General features: G+C 34.7%; 1 protein-coding gene across 1 annotated transcript; it reads left to right on the forward strand.

Moving 5' to 3' along the window:
- Positions 1 to 1,107: 1,107 nt before the first annotated feature.
- LOC132753691 (spliceosome RNA helicase DDX39B) lies at positions 1,108 to 17,402 on the forward strand. The gene is made up of 10 exons (XM_060744187.1): positions 1,108 to 1,229; positions 1,633 to 1,856; positions 3,195 to 3,322; positions 3,715 to 3,991; positions 4,338 to 4,456; positions 5,862 to 5,993; positions 6,761 to 6,870; positions 12,186 to 12,330; positions 12,952 to 13,099; positions 16,831 to 17,402. Exons 1-10 carry the CDS (start codon positions 1,183 to 1,185, stop codon positions 16,842 to 16,844), a joined length of 1,344 nt encoding a protein of 447 aa, XP_060600170.1. The 5' UTR covers positions 1,108 to 1,182; the 3' UTR covers positions 16,845 to 17,402.
- The last annotated feature ends 7,228 nt before the right edge of the window (positions 17,403 to 24,630 follow it).

The following is a 24,630-nucleotide window of genomic DNA, read 5'->3' on the forward strand; positions in this document are numbered from 1 at the left end:
AAAAAAAAAATCAGTAATTTAAGTCACTTCACCCCTCATCCATTTTTTTTCTATAAAGTAAATAAGCCAACAACATAATGCTTTTATATCATATGCTTACTTTAATTATTTTTAGTATTATTTGATTAATAATTATTTTATTAAAGGACAATTTACAGACATTTCTAAGAGTAAATATTTGTTAAGTAAATAATTCAGAAACAAATGACACATGTAATATTTTTTAAATCATTTACATATAACATGCAATAAAACATAACATTTTACATTCTTATAAACGTCCATAAATTCACCCACTTTATCCAAGAATTCCTCAGTCCTTAATTCATGATCATCGTATTGCCCACTGTTATATAAAACACTTGATAAAATATATCAAAATAAAATAAAAAAATAAGGAATTTACTTACTAATAACTTTGTGATATGAGCCTTTTTTAGGGCAAAAATAACAATTTAAATACATTGTCTTTGGGGTCAATTACATGATAAATTAATAATAAAATATGTTAAAACTATAATTCTAACACGACCCGCATTTTTCCTATTGAACATAGAAGAACCGAAAGTGTGTATTATTATGCTATAAAATCATTGTTTGACGTTCTATATTTAGATATGTGGCGTAATCGTTATACACGTGACGTAACCACTAAAAATGTGACGCGCTGACAATAAGTACGGAAACAAATCAGGCGCAATTTATCTAATTATCATGTACGGCAGCATTTATTTGTTGATGTCGTGTTAGAATCGAAATAATATATCCAAATCGGTGATTTTATTGCTTGATAACATCACTGTTTGTCGTTCGAATGCGCATCATTATATCTCTCTGTCTACGCCCTCGTGATATAATTCCCCGCACCCGAACTCCAAACAGTGATGTTATTGAGCAATAAAATCACAGTTTGGGATATATTATTTTTTAAACATACTGTACTCAATTACTATTGAATACACTTAACATTTTCTACATAAATAGTTGTTAAACACAAAATAAAAAAAATTGTGGGTGGGGGGCGGGGCGGTGAAATGTCTCGATCAAATTCCTTAAAATGAGAGGGATGAAGTGTCTGCAAAAAAAGGGCCTAAGGTTAATTGTCTGGGGTGAAGTGTCTGTAAATCAAATTAACAACTTTTCGCGAAAATAATTCTTTTTCGCACTTGAGTTTATTAACCAATGAAATTGCAGAACTTTGACGCGATCCACCATCTTGAAACACATACGTAAGTACCTTAAAATATTATTAAATATATCCACAAACATCGACAGAATAATTGTATATTTTGGAATTCAATCCGAATTTTATGCATATGATATACTTTGTTGATCATACTGTAACAATATTTCCTTGTAAATTCGCGTTATTTCGTTTTGTGTCGTTTTATAATAATGGCCGGTTTCTTGCGGTTGTGAAATATTGAAATCCTTTGTCTAATTTTGTACATTTCCCAACGGTTGTGAAATATTCCTTTGTCTAATTTTGTACATTTCCCAACGGTTGTGAAATATCCATGTCCTTTGTTCAAAGTCTTGTAGACTCTACTTTTTTGTTGGTTAATGTGCGCAGCCTTTGTCAAATTTACCATTTGTTTAAAACAAGATCATAAATATGGTTTTCACTTGCAGAACAACAAACAACATGGCTGACACAGAAAACGCCGATGAACTTTTGGACTACGATGAGGAAGAGCAGGAAACCACTGCGGAGGGTGCAGGTGATGCCCAACAAACAAAGAAGGATGTCAAGGGTACTTATGTATCAATTCACAGTTCTGGTTTTAGAGACTTCCTCCTGAAACCTGAGTTATTGAGAGCCATTGTAGACAGAGGATTTGAACATCCTTCAGAAGGTACTACATTTTTATGATATGATACATCTGATGAGTCCACTTTTCAGGGAAAAATAATTCAATGACAAAGATGGTTCAGGTTGTACATACATTATATCCCCGCGTAGGGTATTTTCGTGGGTATAAGGACAATGTCGTTGACGTAACGGATATTTTTCACAAAATTAATAAAATGCAATAAAGTTTAAATAAACCATTCATTTACATACACAAAAGAATAACTTTTAACAGATGACCTACTTTTAACATAAAAATACAATGTACATACCTTCCGGTACTCAAGCAGAGCTAGCATTTTTCTCCGAGGGGTATTTTCGTGGGTCACATGTAATTACTGATAAAACAGTTTGTAAGAAAGAAAACCCATATTTTTTAGCATTAAATCCTTTCTCAAGCAATTATCATTGTTTCCAACACGATTAATATGTAAGAAAACGTAAATAACAAAAAGGGCGGGAAAAGGAACAGTTCACTATTTACATTTGGAGGTCTCACATACTTTATTTCTTACAATTGTGGCATAGGAAAGTGTCCCCAAGTCTCAAAACTCTAACTTCTGAGCAAATGTCAAGTGTACCCATCTATGATATTTATCACATCTCCCACACTTCCTGATAGTGAGATATGGGCACTTGTTCCTGTCTTGTGGGTAGAAGAGGTGACCATACAGAATAGTTATGTAAATTAATTTACTTACCACTTCCGGGTTTTAGTCATAAGGTACCAACAATCTTTTGGCAAAAAAATTACTATGTGAGACCACTTTTCATCAATGAAAGTCACGTGACCTGTGGTTGGGAGAATAGTCAAATTACAGCCAAACTGTCAAATATTTTTAGGACTCTGGTGTATTTTAAAGACAGATTAGAAAATTGTCATACTTTTGGGATTTAGGAAAACAGGTAAAAATCTTTGTATCTATATAAGTATTATTTCTACTTACCTTTGTAACTTCCATTTTGGAAAAAATCTTTGGCAGTGTTTACATTACATGCAAACTTCCAAAAAATTACGTGACCGGAACCATGTGTGCGCTCAAAACTTATTTATACCGGAAAACGGTGAAACCACGAAAATACCCCTCCCACGAAAATACCCGACGTTGGGATACTTTAAAAAGCTGCTACATTGTGTTGCTCGACAAAACACCATAAATTTGGTACACCTATTTGTTCCAGATTACAATGTAATTTACTTATTGAATTGAAATGGTTAAGAAAACTTTAATATTGAATTCCTTGAGAGATTGCAATAAATTTTTAACTGCAATGACCTGTTTTTCACATTCATCAAACTTGTCACAGGGAATTCTTACCTTAGTTATTTTTTGTATTGCAGTGCAGCATGAGTGTATTCCCCAAGCTATCTTGTCAATGGATGTGTTGTGCCAGGCCAAGTCTGGTATGGGAAAAACAGCAGTATTTGTCCTTGCCACATTACAACAACTGGAACCAGTTGATGGTCAAGTAAGTACCAAGAAATCTTTAATTTGTATATCAAGAAAAAGGACTAATTAATTCAGTTTGCAAAATGTATCTGTGTAAAAGGTGTTAGATCCAAAACCAGTCGCAGTGGTACAAAATAGTAAATGGAGTATCCAAATCAATACTGTTGATGCTATTATCTAGACAACAGTTGATTAGGAAGTGAAGGCAAGCAATTAAAAAAAAAAATGAGATGCAGTCTGCTGCAAAAATCAAAATCAACCATTCCCTGAAAGTATTGATTGAAATTTTCATGAAACTACTAGTTTAATCTTAGTGTTAGTTTTCACAAGTTTTTAAATTTCATTTAAGCCTTGCAAAACAATTGTCACACTTGTTAGATTAATCTTTTTTAAACATGTAATGTGTTTCAGGTGTCTGTGCTCGTTTTGGCACATACAAGAGAGCTTGCGTTCCAGATCAGCCAGGATTACGAGCGTTTCAGCAAGTACATGAATGGCATAAAGATTGCTGTATTCTTTGGCGGCATGCCCATCAAGAAGGATGAGGAAGTTCTCAAGAAGAACTGTCCATCAATAGTTGTTGGTACCCCTGGTCGGTTACTGGCTCTTATCAAATCAAAGGCCCTGTCTCTGAAGCATGTGAAACATTTTATCCTCGATGAATGTGATAAGATGCTCTGTGAGCTTGGTAAGTACATTGTCAAACTTGCCGGTTTAGAATCTCGTATCAAAATGCTTCACCCTTAAAAATATTTCAGTCTAAACAAGGATGATTAAATCTGAACTTGTAATTAATGGAAACCAAATTTATATCTAGATACATTTTATTTTACCTTGTAAATTTATGTAGAATATGAGTGATTTTTATGAACTTATTTTGTTTATGAATTTTGTTTTAAAGAAAGACCAATGGTCTGGAGTACCATTTTGTCAGGCAGTCTTATTTGTTAAACATGATGCATTTTTAGCCTTATAATGATAACAACTATTTAACAAGAATGATCAAACTTTTTCTTTCTGTTGTATTCCCACAGATATGAGATCTGATGTACAAGAAATATTCCGTATGACACCTCATGAGAAGCAAGTTATGATGTTCAGTGCCACACTCAGCAAAGATATCCGACCTGTGTGCAAGAAGTTCATGCAAGACGTAATTACCAACAACCTTCTTTTTTCTGATCTCGTCCATGGTGCTGCGTAGCCGCTGCATACACATCAGAGCCAGTCCCGTGATGGTTCTTTCTAAAAGTATTGGGGGTGAAATCGGTCAAAAGCCTCTGTTCCACTTGTCGTGAATGTGAAAGCATTTGGAGTTTAATTAGCGAATCATGTGAAAACCACCAAATTATAAAGTCTATTTTTGGACACAGTAAATATAATTTGAAGCAGCTAGATATGTGTCGCGAATGATGTGCTGTATGTATGAGTATTAACCGCGAAATTTCTTTAAGGGTCTTCTCTCGCAGTCATTTGGTTAACATCGTGAATATTTTCTAAGGGGTTTAATGGAAAGGAGTGCTCTAAGCAAATACTCTCAAAGTGTTTGTGAGAGGGCATTCCAGTGCTTATTTCATGTCTTATCGTTGTAAAGTAATGCGAATCGCTTAATACGAGATAAAATGTTATTGCGCGATGTCTACCGAATTTTCAATGTTAAATTAAAGGGCTTATTATAAGCATCGGAAGGAATCCACCAAGCAGTACTCTCAAAGTGCTTGTGAGGGTGGTTCCTTTATAAGCAATTAAGTTGTTGATCGCGATAAAATGTATTTCCAGAAAAGATGAATGAGAGTACGAAAGTATTTCCGCGACAGTTTAAATTTTAAGGTGGGCAATTAAAGGTGGCTTTCAATTAAATTGTTATTATCAGATCTCATAGACTATGTGACATGCTCCATGTTGTACGCGAAATGTGAACGGAAATAGGACTTCTCTTAACAACCAATACCTGGCAAGCAGTCCGGTGTTGCAGTCTTTTCAATCCTTACGGATGTGGGCGAAGTGTTGACGGCCAACGAATGGAAGAGGTCAGAGCTTAACCATAAAGGTGTTCAAAAGTCCATGATTGGGAAAATGTGCCATGCCTGTTTGAGCAAGAATTGTAGTCCAGTCTGAAATAGTGCATTGCCTTCTCGTCTTTACATTGGACAGGATTGGTTTGAAAAGACCATTGTTCTTTTTATCTCTATAAAAGTGTAAACTGAACCAAACCTTTTTCTCTTCAAAAAAAAAATTGTTAAAAGGAGATCTTGCACACATTTGAATTGTTTCAGTTTTGATCTTGTTGGTAATGGTTCAGTTTTCACGAAATGCTTAACTTCTTAAAATGCTTTGCAGTTTATTTTGAATGTCCATGTTAAGATTCAAATTGGATATGGTGATAATGGTTCTACCTAGTTATAGAATAAAATAATGTCAATTAATTTACATTACATCCTAAGGCTATAAAGATAAACTTTGCAGAAAGAGGACTCAAACCATTTTAAGTCATTTTCAAATAAAATTTCATTTGTAAAATTTGTTGGAATATGTTTTGAGCATTATGATTTTTACAGCCAATGGAAGTTTTTGTTGATGACGACTCAAAACTAACACTTCACGGTCTACAGCAGCACTACGTTAAACTGAAGGACAACGAGAAGAATAGGAAGTTATTTGAACTTCTCGATGTGTTGGAATTTAATCAGGTAATACAGGGTATAAGGGAAACGAAGGACAACTTGAAAGGATGTTCAAACATATGCTCATTCTCCATGTTGATACTAGTTCTCTGTCAAATTGTCTTAAAACGAAAAAATGAACCTTGAAATTAATTGTATAAAGCAGTTCACTTTAGGCCTTTTTCACGGGTAAAGGAAGAGGCTATTTCCTTCAATTTTTGGATAAAAGATTTTTGTATGCAAAAGGATTCCTAAAGTAGAAGAAAAATACTTAAGTAATTGTAGGGAAAAAAGTATAATTTTCAAGAATTTTCTATTCAAAAGAATTCCTAAGTAGAAGAAAAATACTTGAGTAATTGTAGGAAAAAAGTATAATTTTCAAGAATTTTCTATGCAAAAGGATTCCTAAAGTAGAAGAAAAATACTTAAGTAATTGTAGGGAAAAAAGTATAATTTTCAAGAATTTTCTATGCACAGAAGCCTGTAAATTACCCCTACTATAGAAGGAAAAATTTCCAGAACATGGTGTATTTCGGTTGAAGCTTGGTTAAACTTGTAATAAATCTGTAGTTTATTTGAAAGCAAATACTTGAACCTGCATGCTACAAGTATTTAGATGTAAACATTTTAGTAAAGATAATTGTCGTTTTTACATATAATTTTTCTCCAGAATGGTTTATACTGGTCTAAAGTTATAATAATCAAGGTCATTTTCTGCTAATAAAATTATGACTAATATATTGTTTGTATTTTCAACAATGAGATTTGTAATGTGTTCCAATTTCTTTTAATAGGTGATCATCTTTGTGAAGAGTGTACAGAGATGCATGGCATTGGCTCAGCTCTTGCATGAACAGAACTTTCCAGCTATTGCTATACACAGAGCAATGACCCAAGAAGAAAGGTACAAATGTTAACCAATATCTGATTTGTTGTTATCCATTTTGTAACCAAAAATTAAAAACATTTATAAAGTTTGGAATAGTAGCATTTATGAATCAATCAGAATTACAAATTAGGAAAGGATATCCACAAAAATCTTATTAAATTAACGGTTGCACTGGTTATAAAAATATTGAAAGTAATAATGACTTAAAACGAAGCTGCACGCCTCCAGATGAGCCAAGATATTTCAAGAAATTGAATATTTAGAAAAATGTAATCGGGTCCTGGGAAAAGTAAAAAGATTCAATTTTTGTGTCGCCTCTACGGAGTAGTGGCGACATATAGGGATCACTTCTCCGTCGTCTGTCTGTCCGTCCGTCCGTCACAAAACTTGTCCGGACTACTCATAAACTGCTGGTGCAATTTCATCCAAACTTTACAGGAATGATCAGTACCAAGTCTAGTTGTGCATATTGTCAGCATTTTCAGGTTCAATGATTTTTGTCAGAGTTATGGCCCTTTAATAATTTTTAATTTTAAAGTTTGTCCGGACTACTTCTCTTATACCACTAATGCAATTTCAATGAAACTATACAGGATTGATCTATAGCTCAAGTCCTTGCGCATATTGCACGGGTTTTCCGGTTGAATGATTTTTGGCCTAGTTATGGCCCTTTGATAAAAAGGTTTCTTTTTCTGTGTGTTGCCAGATACACAAAAGCTTGTCCGGACTACTCCTCATAAACAACTGGTGCAATTTCATCCAAACTTTACAGGAATGATCAGTACCAAGTCTAGTTATGCATATTGTCAGCATTTTCCGGTTCAATGATTTTTATGCCCCCGCCATGTAATGGCCGGGGCATATAGTGTTACCCTGTTCCGTCATTCCGTCCTTCCGTCCTTCCGTCCTTCCGTCCTTCCATCCTTCCGTCCTTCCGTCCTTCCGTCATTCTGTCATTCCGTCATCATCAGTTTCCGTTCATTATCTTAAGAACGGTTGGGCACATTCAACTCAAATTTGACATATGGATATGTCATGAGAAAATACAGGTCAAGTTCGAATTTGGTCATGGTTCGATGATTTTTGGCAGAGTTATGCCCCTTTTACTTTGAAAATAATATGAAATTTCAGTTTCCGTTCATTATCTCAAGAACGGTTGGACACATTCAACTCAAACTTGACATATTGGTTATGGTTCGATGATTTTTGGCAGAGTTATGCCCCTTTTACTTTGAAAATAATATGAAATTTTCAGTTTCCGTTCATTATCTCCCCAACGGTACAACACAATCAACTCAAACTTGACATATGGATATGTCATGAGAAAATACAGGTCAAGTTCAAATTTGGTCATGGTTCGATGATTTTTGGCAGAGTTATGCCCCTTTCACTTTGAAAATAATATTAAATTTTCAGTTTCCGTTCATTATCTCCCTCAAGGTACAACACATTCAACTCAAACGTGACATATTGATGCGTCAAAGGAATGCGCAGGTCAAGTTCAAATTTGGTTGTGGTTTGATGATTTTTGGCAGAGTTATGCCCCTTTTACTTTGAAAATAATATGAAATTTTCAGTTTCCGTTCATTATCTCCCTCAAGGTACAACACATTCAACTCAAACGTGACATATGGATGCGTCAATGGAATGCGCAGGTCAAGTTCAAATTTGGTCATGGTTCAATGATTTTTGGCAGAGTTATGCCCCTTTCACTTTGAAAATAATATGAAATTTTCAGTTTCCGTTTATTATCTCCCCAATGGTACAACACATTCAACTCAAATTTGACATATGGATATGTTTTTGGAATGCCCAAGCCATGTTCGAATTTGGTCATGGTTCAATGATTTTTGGCAGAGTTATGCCCCTTTCACTTTGAAAATAATATGAAATTTACAGTTTCTGTTCATTATCTACCTAACAGTGTTACATATTCAATTTTAATTTGACATATGGATATGTCAAAGGAATGGGCAGGTCAAGTTGGAATTTGGTCATGGTTTGATGGATTTTTGGCAGAGTTATGTCCCTTTCACTTTGAAAATAATATAGATACATCTTAGGAATAAGCAGTTTAAGTTTGAATTTGGTCATGGTTCAATGATTTTAGACAAACTTATCTTTCCTGAATGTTGGAAAAATTTTGAACTTTCAGTTTCAGCACTCATTCTTTTAGCCATTATTTTGGCTACAAATATGCAATATGCTTTTTCTAAAGGTTAAGACTGAATAATTTCAGTGCCTTGAACGTTGTATGGAAATGGTTTGTGTTAACATTGAAAAGTTTTAAGGGCTTTGAACTTAAAATGAAAAAAAAAAATTAATGCACCATCTGAAATTTTGGCTGCATGCGGGGGCATCCGTGGCATGATGACACATTTCTAGTTGTTTGAGTTATGGCCCTTTAATAATTTTTATGCCCCCCTTCGAAAAAGAGGTGGTATATTGTTTTGCTTATGTCGGTCTGTCTGTCGGTCGGTCTGTCCGTCGGTAGACCACATGGTTTCCGCTGATTATCTTGAAAAGTATTTATCACAAAGTCCTCATATTTCATATAGTGATTGGTCATAACTAATAGATGACCCCTTTTGATTTTGGGTCAAAGGTCAAGGTCAAAGGGGCCTTAAATGTCAAAATGGTTTCCGCTGATTATCTTGAAAAGTATGTATCACAAAGTCTTCATATTTCACATAGTGATTGGTCATCACTAGTAGATGACCCCTATTGATTTTGGGGTCACTAGGTCAAAGGTCACAGGGGCTTTAAATGTCAAAATGGTTTCCGCTGATTATCTTGATAAGTATGTATCACATAATCTTCATATTTCACATAGTGATTGGTCATCACTAGTAGATGACCCCTATTGATTTTGGGGTCACTAGGTCAAAGGTCACAGGGACCTTAAATGTCAAAATGGTTTCCGCTGATTATCTTGAAAAGTATTTATCACAAAGTCTTCATATTTCACATAGTGATTGGTCATAACTAGGAGATGACCCATATTGATTTTGGGGTCACTAGGTCAAAGGTCAAGGTCACAGGGACGTTAAATGTCAAAATGGTTTCCGCTGATTATGTTGAAAAGTATTAATCACAAAGTCTTAATATTTCACACAGTGATTGGTCATCACTAGTAGATGACCCCTATTGATTTTGAGGTCACTAGGTCACAGGGATCTTAAAATGTCAAAATGGTTTCCGCTGATTATCTTGAAAAGTATTCATCACAAAGTCTTCATATTTCTCATAGTGATTGGTCATAACTAGTAGATGACCTCTATTGATTTAGGGGTCAAAGGTCAAGGTCACAGGGGCTTTAAATGTCAAAAGGGTTTCCGCTGATTATCTTGAAAAGTATTCATCACAAAGTCTTCAAATTTCACATAGTGATTGGTCATAACTAGTAGGTGACCTCTATTGATTTAGGGGTCAAAGGTCAAGGTCACAGGGGCCTTAAATGTCAAAAGGGTTTCCGCTGATTATCTTGAAAAGTATTCATCACAAAGTCTTCATATTTCACCTAGTTATTGGTAATAAGTAGTAGATGACCTCTATTGATTTAGGGGTCATTAGGTCAAAGGTAAATGTCACATGGGCCTTAAATGTCAAAATGGTTTCCGTTGATTTTTCCATAATTGAACACTTCCATGTACCAATTTTTAGCAAGTTTCTGTCATAAAATTACCAATTATGTGAGTCAATGGCTAAAAAGGGGGGAATATGTGTCGTTCGACATTCTTGTTATTTTTAAAGTTTGTCCGGACTACTTCTCTTATACCACTAATGCAATTTCAATGAAACTTTACAGGATTGATCTCTAGCTCAAGTCCTTGCGCATATTGCACGTGTTTTCCGGTTGAATGATTTTTGGCCGAGTTATGGCCCTTTGATAAAAAGGTGTTTTTTTCTGTGTGTTGCCAGATACGCAAAAGCTTGTCCGGACTACTCCTCATAAACTACTGGTGCAATTTTATCCGAACTTTACAGGAATGATCAGTACCAAGTCTAGTTGTGCACTGATCGTCTGTCTGTCCGTCTGTCACAAAATTTGTCCCAACATGAAATTGGCCATCATGAGGCGACACGTGATTACTGATCGCTCTTGTTAATTATTTACATGTTATGTGCGATAAATCATTAATGACTGATTTTGCTGTATCAATCACTTTAGTTTTTAGAGTTGTGTATATTTTGTATCTCTTTTTAGCTTGACTATTCGATAAGAATAAGTAGAGCTATTGCAGTCACCCGAGCGTCGGCGTCGGCGTAACCACTTATGTTAAAGTTTTTGTAATAGTTCAAATATTTTCAAAGTCCATTGACATATGGCTTTGAAACTTTGCACACTTGTTCACCATCATGACCCCAACCTGTAGACAGGAGAAGGTAACTCAATCAAGCATTTTGACAGAATTATGCCCCTTTTTCGACTTAGAATTTACGTTAAAGTTTGTGTAATAGTTCAAATATTTTCAAAGTCCATAAACATATGGCTTTGAAACTTTGCACACTTGTTCACCATCATGACCCCAACCTGTAGACAGGAGGAGGTAACTCTATCAAGCATTTTGACAGAATTATGCCCCTTTTTCGACTAAGAATTTACGTTAAAGTTTTTGTAATAGTTCAAATATTTTCAAAGTCCATTGACATATGGCTTTGAAACTTTGCACACTTGTTCAACATCATGACCCCAACCTGTAAACAGGAGGAGGTAACTGTATCAAGCATTTTTTTTACTATCAAGCACTAAGAATAGTTGAGCGTTGCTGTCCTACTGACAGCTCTTTTTGGAAATTTAAGTGGATCGTAAGTGCCGTTTGCTATGTGTAAATTACTTTCTTTGTCACTTTACAATATTTTACTTTTAAATAAATTTTCATGAAAATAAACATGAATCTGGAGGTGTGCTGCTTTAAATGTTGTAATTGTATAGATTAAAAGATTGCCCCTTGTGTTGACTTTGTATCTATTTGATACAGGCGTTGTCAAAAGGTGGCATAGAACAAATACCTGCTCAATGTTGGTCAACTCCACACATAGCATTGTTTAAATTTGCTGTGTACTTATTTGCCAACATACATAAAGTCTATAAATGATCATTCCAAGTTTGGAAGATTTGATTTCATTATTTACTCATAACTGTTGTTATATAATTTATCTATCAACAGAATCATGTGAATGTACTAGTATTTTTAGTTGAAGAGTGAATATTACAATAGCCTTTCATTTTAACAGAGTATGAATGTGAACAAAGGCAATGATGTACTCTGACTACTCTTTACGAGTTTGAATTTTGCTTGTCAACAATGTTTATATTTTTATTTTAGGTTGTCTCGTTACCAACAGTTTAAGGATTTCCAGAAGCGTATTCTGGTAGCCACCAATCTGTTTGGTCGTGGTATGGATATTGAACGTGTAAACATTGTATTCAACTATGACATGCCTGACGACTCTGATACTTACTTGCACAGGGTAAGAAAAATCTATTGGCCAGGAATTTTTTCTCCATTTGTTCTATGAGAAATATGGCCCATACACTTAAAGGGTCTCCACTGTGGTTTTTAGGCAAGAAGGGACTTGAAATATTTTTCTAGACTTGCGTACCATTTGATGCAGGTCTGGACTAATAACTTGTATGCAAAATTTCAGATCATTCCCACAGAATAATTATTTACTCGTGCAAAAATGACTATAATAATGGAAAATGTTTTGTTGCTTTTCCCTGAAATAAGGCTTAAAATCATGTAAATTTTAAGTGAATTACTTGATCTATGCAAGAAAATCAAATATCCTGTTTTTAGGCTTTTCATGTTTTGTCTTTAATGTTTGGAATCTTTTGTTTAAAAATCAGTTATCCTTATGAATTTATATGCAAGGTTGTATCCAGACCGAGTATAAAACAACTTTGGATTAAACAAGCTGAGATATTTAATGTTTTGATCAGATAGTTTTGATCCTATTTTATTATAGCAGTTATATTCTGGTAAGAACTGGTTCATAGCAAATAACTTGCCATTATGACTTTCGTGCAAGATCATTGATGGTCGCTTGTTTAAAAAGGATCGATATTAACGCAAACATAATCTCTTGCAGGTAGCCCGAGCTGGCAGATTTGGTACAAAGGGATTGGCAATCACATTTGTTTCAGACGAGACTGATGCCAAAGTGTTGAATGATGTCCAAGAAAGATTTGAGGTCAACATCTCAGAATTACCTGACGAAATTGACATCTCCTCGTACAGTAAGTTGTTGTTAAGGAAAGATTTGAGGCGCATCACGACAAAATCAACATGGGTTTGCGACCAGCATGGATCCTGATCAGACTGCGCTAATGCGCAGGCCGGGTTGGATCCATGCTGGTCGCAAATGCATTACGTTGGTTTTGTCGTGACACGGATAATTTATTGTTTCAAGTAAGGAGCTGCTTCCTCTTTACTGAGGTTGTTCGTGATATGTCCTGAAATAAAGAGATCTGCTTATAAACTTTAAACATTATGGAAATCCCAGGTTTAAAGCAGCAAGCCTCCAGATTAATGTCAATTTTCATGAAAATTTAAAAATGTATTTAAAAGTAAATTATTGTGAGGTGAACAAATAAAGTAATTATACGCCCGTTTGAAAAACGGGACGTATTATGGGAACGCCCCTGGCGGGCGGGCGGCGTCCAATTTTGTCCGGAGCTTATCTCCTACATGTATGGAGGGATTTTAATGAAACTTCATATAAATGTTCACCACTATGAGGAGCAGTGTCGCGCACATGAACCAGGTCTCTAGGTCAAAGGTCAAGGTCACACTTAGAGCTCATTGAAAAATGCTTGTCCGGAGCAAAACTTCCACATGTATAGAGGGATTTCAATATTACTTGGCACAAATGTTCACCATTGTGAGGCGGAGTGTCGCGTGCAAGATTCAGGTCCTTGCGGCCAAGGTCAAGGTCACACATAGAGGTCAAAGTTCAGATAAAAATATGAAGATGTGTATATGGACCATTTAGTCATCATTTATTGAGGGATTGTAACACAAATGGTCATTATCAAGACTATGGCTGTGATACATATAATTTAGGTCAATATATACAAGGTCAAGGTCACTAAAGATGATGAAATATCCAGATTTTGTAAATAGAATTTAATCAAAGGGAGACAACAAAGTTATTACTTTGTTCATAAATGACTTACACATTTACTCCCCTTGATCAATTTTCACTTTCAATTCTAAAAATAGAATTTAATCAAAGGGCATGAAATAATCCTCTGTCTTGGACTTGAGTATGTTCTAAAGAATGTAACATTTATTTACACATGTTTCATTCATTGGTCAAGATTCTTAACTGTGATAACTATGGTGTTCTGTAGACTTGGTATTTGTTCATAAAGATCATACAGTAATTACCTTATCAAATGTAAATACTTTCTCATAGAAATTTAATTATATTTTATTTTTCAAGTAAATATCAGTTCAGCTCATTCAAAGATTAAGAATTGTAATGAAATGTATTTCCCTAGAATAAAATCTTAAATCAGAATTTTTTAGTTATTAAATTACATGTACTTTTTATACGCCCGTTTAAAAAAAGATAAAAATATGAAGATGTGTATAGGGAAGATTTAATCATCATTTATTGAGGGATTGTAACACAAATGGTCATTATAATGACTACGGCTGTGACACATGTACTTTAGGTCAATATATTGTTACGAGTCAGGCGTAACGAGAAAGAAAAGCCAGCAACAAACTTGTAACAATAACAAATTTATTACAGAAAAATTATTAAAGAAAAAAAAATAAAATAACAAATTATCTTTACAAATACCTGAAGTCCAAATAAAAATTACAAATGTCTAGTCTGATCCTGGAATGTTCCTTTTTTAATAGCACAGTTAAATCCAAGTTAAATCCAAGAACACTTTAGAATAAATTCCCACAATAAAATCCACAAGAATAATTAATAATCCAAGCTCCAATAAATCACTTAATTTCCAAGTTGAATAATACTCCAAATATATTGATTTCTAAAAGATCACTGATGACTTAAAAGGTAACTGATGACTTAATGATAAGATTAATGAAAAATGTCTCCTTATATATATTAACTAAGAAGTTTCCAGAAAGGTCTATTATGTTCTCAAGTAATCATAATCTAGCAACTTCAACAATAAAGATCATTCCAGAAGTTTCTATCTAAATATAATGCATGAGTTTTCTATAACAGTTAAGAACCTTCTAGTACATACATGTAGTTTATGTTCTAAAAATAGAACAATGATAATATTGGAAATACCAACTAGTCAGATATAAATTATATACATGTAATATGTTGCATACATAACAATATGCAAGGTCAAGGTCACTAAAGATGGTGAAATATCCAGATTTTGTCTGGAGCATATCTCCTACATGTATGGAAGAATTTTTATAATACTTTATGGAAATGTTCACCACCATGATATGTATTGCTCCATGCATGATCCAGGTCAAAGGTCAAGGTCACACTTAGAGCTCATTGAAAAACGCTTGTCCGGAGCAAAACTTCTACATTCATAGGGGGTTTTCAATATAACTTGGCACAAATGTTCACCATTGTGAGGCTGAGTGTCGCATGCAAAATTCAGATCCCTGCGACCAAAGTCAAGGTTACACATAGAGGTCAAAGTTCAGATAAAAATTTGAAAGATGGTTATAGGGACCATTTAGTCATCATTTTATTGATGGATTGTAGCACAAATGGTAACTATCATGACTACAGGTGTTACACATTTAATTTAGGTTAATATTTGCAAGGTCAAGGTCACTGGAGATGATTAAATATCCAGATGTTGTCCGGAGCATATTTTCTACATGCATGGAGGAATTTTAATGTTACTTTTATAGAATTGTTCACCACCATGAGACGTAGTGCCCTGCACATAAACCAAGTCTCTAGGTCAAAGGTGAAGGTCACAGTTAGAGCTCATAGAAAAAACACTTGTCTGGAGCAAAACTTCAACATGCATAGAGGGATTTCAATATAATTTGGCACAAATGTTCATCATTGTGAGGCTGAGTGCCGTGCATAAAATTCAGTCCCTGCGAACCAAGGTCAAGGTCACACATTCTGTGCATATCTTCCCTATTGATTTGTTTTAAGGTTCATTTAACAACACAGTGCCAAGAATAAAAACTTGCTTGCTAGATAACACTTATCCATAATGCCCCCATCTCCATCTAAAGCTTTTTCGTAAACGGGCGTATTTTGTGACTATGGCACCCTTGTTTACATATTGCAATCCGGCACTTACAATCCAAGAAAATTACGAAATGTGGTCAACATATGTAAAAACATCCCTTACTGCGTTAGTAACGCAGTAGAATTATGGTGATAAAATACCGCAAAATCAGTCTTAAACCGCACATAACATGAAAAATTTAACTTGGATCTTGAATGTTTTTACCTTTCTTAAAGCGTTAGTACATTTTGCTCAATATTGATTTTCTTGAGATATTTTGGCTCATCTGGAGGCGTGCAGCTTTAAACTTGCCATTAAATAAGTTCAGTACTCGAAGGCTTCAAGAAGACTGTTAAATGCTTTATTAGATGAAAAAGAATTTCTACTACACTCACACTTGTCTGGAACACATTTATTTGCACTTAAATTCATGTCCATATGTTCTTCATGTTGATTGTATTGATCATAGTGTTGATATAAATCTCGTGTAGAAATATCCCTGCAAGACCATAAATTTGAGATGTACTTATGGTTTTCTTTTAAATGACGAGATATTAGATATCAGTGAAATATCTAAAAATACAACTCAATTTGCCAGATAAACAGTAAAATATTCCTGCTATGTATTTGTAGTTTAGCTCTCTCAGTTTGATCTGACAGACAGGTATGTATGAGTTTCTTGATGCATGTTACATGATAATAGCTTAAAACATGAAAAAAATTGTCTTATAAGATGCTTATAAACACTGAATTTATCTTTTCAGTTGAAGGACGGTGAAAATTTGGAAAAAAGTGTTGCCTGTATTTCCTCATACATTGTCCAGATTTAAATTTCCTGCAAACAGACAGTTTAAACAACATAAAATACATTATTCTCAAAAAATAGAGTACAGACTTTATTTTGATAGTTCACTATGTGAACCGAAACATTGTATGCCAGTTACGATCAACTGTCGGTGTTAACATGTGTCTATTCACAGTCATATATTAAAACTATTTTTATCAAGTTTTTTATACAGATCATTGGTAAATAAATCATGTTTGTTTAAAAAAAAACTTTCAGATTCGATTATGTTTTTAAATTTTCATAAAGAAACAGCTGTGACATAATTTCATTTGCATTAATTTATATAAAACTTAGGCCAGGAAAATTTGTTTGCATTTTGTAAAATTCTTTGTTTTTATTGTACAAAAAGAAAAGATCTTTTATTTAAGTGTATGTATATATAAAAATCACATTTATTCATATAAACATTTCATTTGTCATTATTTTTTGTTTCAAACAATTTGTATCTTGCATCATACACTGTGATTTCTGAATAAATTGTGAAAAGTATTCCATTGTCTTTATACTGATCAAATCATTAATTCCAGCGGTATCCCCAGTTCTGTCTGGTTTTTTGAATAGAAGCCACTTTGTGCGGAGGTGAAAATGAAAATTATCTGGACATTGAGTAAAATGGTCTTTTGTGTCTTGCCACTGATATGATGAGTACTATTACTTGCAGAGAAATTGGTTGGACAGCCAGGGGCATTGAATTGGGCTCAGTAAGCAAAAAGCTGTACAAAGGCTAGCATTGATGACAAATGCTGTGACTTGCCAGTGTTAAATACAAGTACCTATCTCATGGCTTCTAAAAGGGTGGCTGTTCAAGATTTAAGTGATTTGACTTGTTAGGGTCCTTGACCAAAGCTGTAAAGGCAAAATACCCAGTTTAAGAGAACATACATGAACTTGTTTTTTTGTTGTTTTTTTTTAATTAAATGCTATGCCACGTAAAACATTCTCATTTTGGATGCAATCTAAACCAGAACTTATATTAAATAATTGTGTGTTTTTCTTTTATTTGGAGTCATCTTGGCAAGTTCTCCATTGTAAGGTAAACTAAAAAATAGTTTGCAGAGTTCTGTGAAACAGTTCTTTATTCAAATGTTACTGAACCACTGGATGAAACCAAAAAGTGACCTATTGTGCAATGTCAAATTTTTAATCCCTGCCAACCAACCTTCCTAAGACAAGACCTTTACCTACATAGATTACCCCTGTGATGTTGAAACAAACAAATGACAAGATGTGTAGTTATATATAATTATTTCCGTTTCAAAGTCGGTAAAATGTCGTCTGCTTATGTTTTGCATATTCATACAGCGTATGAATATTGGCGGGAAAATGCTCGTTTTTCTCGTGCTGGGTATAAAAGTACAACTCGGCGTGCTTTAGGCCATTCGAGGCTTTTACATTGGTAGCGAAAGATATCTGTTTAGAATGTCCGACACGGAAAATGCTTCGGGTAATTTCAAGGATGAAGTTGTTACCGAAATAAAAGACTTTTTTGATACAAAGTTTAGAGAATTGAAAAGGGATTTCAGGGAGGAAACTGAGTGGAACAACGAGAGTGCTCGTAAAAGGTACGTGCTGACAATTTAGTTTCGTTTAGCAGTGCTGGAAATAAGAAGCAATACAACTTCAACACTGAAATTTTCGACATTTTGGATGCTTCTAAGAGGGCCATTGAATTAAGAAATGCTTCTAAAGCTGTAGGTTATATTCAAGAGGCTCAGGATAAAATCAAACATAGAAATAAGATCATAAGAATTGCAAGATAGCTCTTCACTTGGCTGGCCTGTTGTCGTGAATATGAGAAAAATGATATTGCCAGCGACAGTGAATGACGATAAAAAGATCCGCCGTGCAGAGGACCGAGCTCGTGTTCCAAGATTGAGAGGGCAAAGAAAGCTAGGGAGAGTTCTGGCTTCAATCAAGATAATAGTTTCTTTTCGCAGCGTCCGTAACGCTAAAAGCATTCAGTTCCGGAAGATCTTCCATGGAGAACCAGCGCAGGTACCAGCGGGATGTCGTCGTCTGCTATTCTTGCGGAGAGTAGGGTCACTTCGCTAACGGGATGTCCGGACGTCTGGCGTCGAAAGCTTCGATTCCATGGCTCCAGGAACTGTCCCCACAGCCACCGTTGGGTATGCAGCCGCTCAGAACGCAGCACGCCCGAAGTCTGAACAAGGAAGCGCTTCCGTCGGAAAAACAGTGATTTACAATGTGAGGATGAATATGATAAGTTACTGGGCATTTTCAGACATTTTCAGTGGGGTTGTAAGCATTGACTTTCGGGAAAATTTTTGTAAAAATTTTGAGAATTCTTGTTCTTTATCAGATAGTTCTGTCAAAGGAAAAAAAATAAAAAGTAATATTGGATTTTTGGAAAAATACCATAGAAGCTAGTGATGACATTATTTCTATTATTGAAAATGGATATGTTATACCGTTTATTACTAAACCTCCTTCTTTTTGTCTGAATAATAATTCGTCTGCTTTAAAAAAATAAATCATTTGTTGAGAAATCTATTTTTTCACTTATAGAAAAGCAATGTGTTTATGAAGTGCCTTTCATTCCTCATAACGTAAACCCTTTGTCTGTAGCAACGAACCCAATGCATCGGGAAAACTTAGATTAATTCTTGATCTTAGCGTTTTGAACACTTATGTTCATAAAGATAAATTTAAGTTTGAAGATCATTAAATTTGCTAAAGAATTTCTTATTCCTAATGGTTATATGTTTAAATTTGATCTAACTTCAGGATACCATCATTTTTCTATTAAAAGCACACATCATACCTATTTGGATTTTTCTTGGGTTTTAAATGGAACTATAAAGTATTTTGTTTTTTCAGTTTTTTACCATTTGGTTTGAGCTCGGCTCCTTACCTTTTTTCTAAAAGGTTTAAGACCCTAGTCAAATATTGGAGAAAAAATGGGCTAAGATTGGTTTTGTTTCTTGACGACGGTTGGTGTGTTAATGCAAACTTCGAAACTTGCACTTAAAGATTCCAAATTTGTCTTTAATACTTTAAAGAAAGCTGGTTTAGTTGTTAATATTGATAAGTCAGTATTTGAGCCTGTGCAGTCTTTAGAATGGTTAGGTTTTTTGTGGGATTTGAAAAATGGCAGGCTTCTTATTCCAGAGCGGAGAATATGTAATGTCAGAGCGTTTATTACTCAGATTCTTACTGTTTTTCCTATTTGTTCAGCTAGGAAATTAGCACAGTTGGCGGGTAAAATAATATCTATGTCGCCTGTTTTAGGTAATGTTTGTTTGTTTCAGACTAAAGCGTTTTTCCTTTTTATAGAGAGCAGATTGTCTTGGGACAAGCAGCTTAACGTTCATGATATTTATGATAACTTGGTATTTTGGCAAAAGGTATTTAGTAACGAATTTCATAAAAGTTTATTCAACGATTTTTTGCCTACAGTGTTAGTATATTCGGATGCTTCAGCAGTAGCTGGAGCCGCTTATATACAATGTGAAGGTGCTGTTGCTCACAAAGTTTGGACGGATGACGAGAACAACAAAGTTCTACATTCAGGGAGTTATTGGCTATTAAGTTTGCTCTTTGCTCATTTAGAAATATTTTTTTGGGGGAAAAAAGTGATTTGGAATACTGATAGTAAAAACTGCGTACATATCATTGAAAAAGGTAGTATGGTAAAAGATCTTAATCGTATGGCTATTGACATAGGTTCTGTCTGTGCTTCGTTTTGCATATCATTGGAACCAATAATAAGCCATAATCCTACTTGTGTCTTGTTGTATATTAATTATATATTCAGTGTAAAGAATGTAATAGGTTTTATCACTGTTAAGGATATTTAGAGTTTGACGACTTTGATAAGGAAATAATTGTTTTACTCGCGTTCCAAGGGAGTAATTAATTTTACCTGAACACTCGCCATTTACTCTTGACGGGCATTAATGTCCCTTAAGGGGAAACAGTGGTCTACCAACCAGTACTTACAATAACAATATAAATCCTCTTCTTCTAGAGGGTATATATATTTTTGCAAATACCAGTCCGGTATAGGATGATCACCCGTGTTGAGTAGAACATTCCTGTTTTGTTTTTGTTTTGTTTTTTGGCACTGAGGCATGAAAGTGAATGAGAAAACCGTAAACGCTCAATAACTAGAGAACCATTTGCACACATAGCCTTAAAACCTCAGGATGATGAGTAGATGACCCCAGAGTTTTGGGGCACTGAAGGTCAATGTCAGTAACCTTTAATGCGAAAAACGTTTGCTTAATTACTAGAGAACCATTTGACACACAACTTATAGGGTTATCACCATTGTGTAGAAAAACCCTATCACGCTGGGTGGTTATGCATGAAGGTCAAGGTCACAGTGGCCTTGAAGGTGAAAACTGTTTCTGCTCAATGAACTAGAAAACCATTTGACCTACAACGGGGGTGTTGACTTCAAACCACTTGCCCCTCACCTCTGTAGGTTCGAATCCCGACAGGGACTTTGGATTCTTTCATGTGAGGAAGGGTGCTATCCAGCTAGCTTACGGAACGTTGGTGGTTCTACTCCGGTACCCGTTCGTGCCTGAAATTATGCACGGAAGTGCATATGAGGTCTTCCTCCACCAGTAAAGCTGGAACGTCGCGATATGACCTATACTGTGTCGATGTGACGTAAAACCTAAAACAAAAAGACCGACAAACTTCATAGGATCCGATGATCACACTGTATGAGTTGAAGACTCCTAATATTTTTGCCCGCTGATGTGTAAAGGTCAATGACATTCATTGTGAAGACTTCTGCTCAATAACCAGAGAACCATTTGACATACAGCCTTCAAACTTCATAGGATGGTCATCCTAATTGTGTAGAAGACCTTTTTTACTTTGGGACACTGATGCATGAAGGTCAAAGTCACAGTAGCCGTTTTGATGCGTAACAATTAACCACTCAGCCCTACGGCCTTGGCGGTCAATTCCTACGCATCAAAACTCCAAACCGGTGTTAAATAGCCAATATACACCTCTCAGGCCGATGTTATTTCTTAAAAATAGACTTTTACTTTCATGAAATAAAACAAATATTGTAAACAAACATTTTTATAAATAGCATTTTTAGCTCGACTATACGAAGTATATGGAGAGCTGTCCTACTCGCCCCGGCGTCCGCGTCCAGATTTTAGATTAAAGTTTTGGTGCAGTAAAATATTTTTCACTATAACTTTGTCATTTCTTAAGGTATCAACTTCAAACTTCAAATATATGTTCCTTATCATCAACCACATCTTATGTGATAAGGTTCATAACTCTAGCACCAATATTTTCAGATTTATCTCCCCTTGAACTAAGAATTTTCCTTAAAAATACTATTTTTTACTGATACTTCTTTATTTCTTAAGGGATCAACCTCATACTTCAAATATATGTACCTTATCATCATCCCCATCTTATGTGACAAGGTTCATAACTCTAGCACCAATATTTTCAGATTTACCTCCCCTTGAACTTAGAATTTTCCTCAAAAAATACTATTTTTAGCTCGACTATTCGATAAGAATAAGTAGAGCTATTGCAGTCACCCGAGCGTCGGCGTAACCACTTATGTTAAAGTTTTTGTAATAGTTCAAATATTTTCAAAGTCCATTGACATATGGCTTTGAAACTTTGCACACTTGTTCACCATCATGACCCCAACCTGTAGACAGGAGGAGGTAACTCTATCAAGTATTTTGACAGAATTATGCCCCTTTTTCGACTTAGAATTTACGTTAAAGTTTTTGTAATAGTTCAAATATTTTCAAAGTCCATTGACATATGGCTTTGAAACTTTGCACACTTGTTCACCATCATGACCCCAACCTGTAGACAGGAGGAGGTAACTCTATCAAGCATTTTGACAGAATTATGCCCCTTTTTCGACTTAGAATTTACGTTAAAGTTTTTGTAATAGTTCAAAATATTTTCCAAGTCCATAGACATATGGCTTTGAAACTTTGCACACTTGTTCAACATCATGACCCCAACCTGTAGACAGCAGGAGGTAACTCTATTAAGCATTTTGACAGAATTATGCCCCTTTTTCGACTTAGAATTTACGTTAAAGTTTTTGTAATAGTTCAAATATTTTCAAAGTCCATAGACATATGGCTTTGAAACTTTGCACACTTGTTCAACATCATGACCCCAACCTGTAGACAGCAGGAGGTAACTCTATTAAGCATTTTGACAGAATTATGCCCCTTTTTCGACTTAGAATTTACATTAAAGTTTTTGTAATAGTTCAAAAATTTTAAAGTCCATTGACATATGGCTTTGAAACTTTGCACACTTGTTCACCATCATGACCCCAACCTGTAGACAGGAGGAGGTAACTCTATCAAGTATTTTGACAGAATTATGCCCCTTTTTCGACTTAGAATTTACGTTAAAGTTTTTGTAATAGTTCAAATATTTTCAAAGTCCATTGACATATGGCTTTGAAACTTTGCACACTTGTTCACCATCATGACCCCAACCTGTAGACAGGAGGAGGTAACTCATCAAGCATTTTGACAGAATTATGCCCCTTTTTCGACTTAGAATTTACGTTAAAGTTTTTGTAATAGTTCAAATATTTTCAAAGTCCATAGACATATGGCTTTGAAACTTTGCACACTTGTTCAACATCATGACCCCAACCTGTAGACAGCAGGAGGTAACTCTATTAAGCATTTTGACAGAATTATGCCCCTTTTTCGACTTAGAATTTACGTTAAAGTTTTTGTAATAGTTCAAATATTTTCAAAGTCCATTGACATATGGCTTTGAAACTTTGCACACTTGTTCAACATCATGACCCCAACCTGTAAACAGGAGGAGGTAACTCTATCAAGCATTTTGACAGAATTATGCCCCTTTTTCGACTTAGAATTTACGTTAAAGTTTTTGTAATAGTTCAAATATTTTCAAAGTCCATTGACATATGGCTTTGAAACTTTGCACACTTGTTCACCATCATGACCCTAACCTGTAAACAGGAGGAGGTAACTGTATCAGGCATTTTTTTTACTATCAAGCACTAAGAATAGTCAAGCATGCTGTCCTACCGACAGCTCTTGTTTACTGTAACTTATTTATTTCTAAAGGGATCAACTTCATACTTCAAATATATTTACGTGATCATCATCCACATCTTATGTGACAAGGTTCATAACTCTAGCACCAATATTGCAAGAATTATCTCCCCATAAACTAAGATTTATTTACTAGAAAAATGTTATTTTTTATTTTAACTTTTTTATTTTTAAAGGTATCTACCTCAAACTTCAAATACTTATTCCTTATCATTAATTACATTTTATGTGACAATATTCATAACCCTTGAAGCAATATTTACAGATTTATCTCTCTTTGAACTTAGGATTTTCTTTAAGAAATATAATAACTTCTTTACTTTTTAAGGTATCTAACTTCAAACTTCAAATATATATTTCTTATCATTACACAAATGTTGTTTGGCAAGATCCATAACTCTAGCATGACTATTTCTATAACTATTCCCCTTGATCTTGGAATTTATGTTAACAAATGTTATTTTTTTACTATAACTAATACATAATTATACATAATTGACTTTTCTTTCATAGTTTTGTCCTCCTTACTGCGTCCAGTATTTTATTAGTCGAGCTTCGCTGTCTCCTGTGACAGCTCTTGTTACAATAAAAGTGACAGATTTTAATCAGAACATTACAATAATACTTCAGTAAATATCAAG

This window comes from Ruditapes philippinarum, unplaced genomic scaffold (assembly GCF_026571515.1).
Source record: "Ruditapes philippinarum isolate M1 unplaced genomic scaffold, ASM2657151v2 ctg1797_1_1_1_1, whole genome shotgun sequence".
In the NCBI taxonomy this organism is placed as follows: domain Eukaryota; kingdom Metazoa; phylum Mollusca; class Bivalvia; order Venerida; family Veneridae; genus Ruditapes; species Ruditapes philippinarum.

What these genes read in the sequence shown, in the direction of transcription:
- LOC132753691 (XM_060744187.1), top strand. Translation starts at nt 1,183, where the DNA reads ATGAAATTGCAGAACTTTGACGCGATCCACCATCTTGAAACACATAC. An exon ending in GCAAGAAGTTCATGCAAGAC is followed by an intron (nt 4,457 to 5,861) that starts GTAATTACCAAC and finishes TGATTTTTACAG; the next exon opens with CCAATGGAAGTTTTTGTTGA. An exon ending in CTGATACTTACTTGCACAGG is followed by an intron (nt 12,331 to 12,951) that starts GTAAGAAAAATC and finishes AATCTCTTGCAG; the next exon opens with GTAGCCCGAGCTGGCAGATT.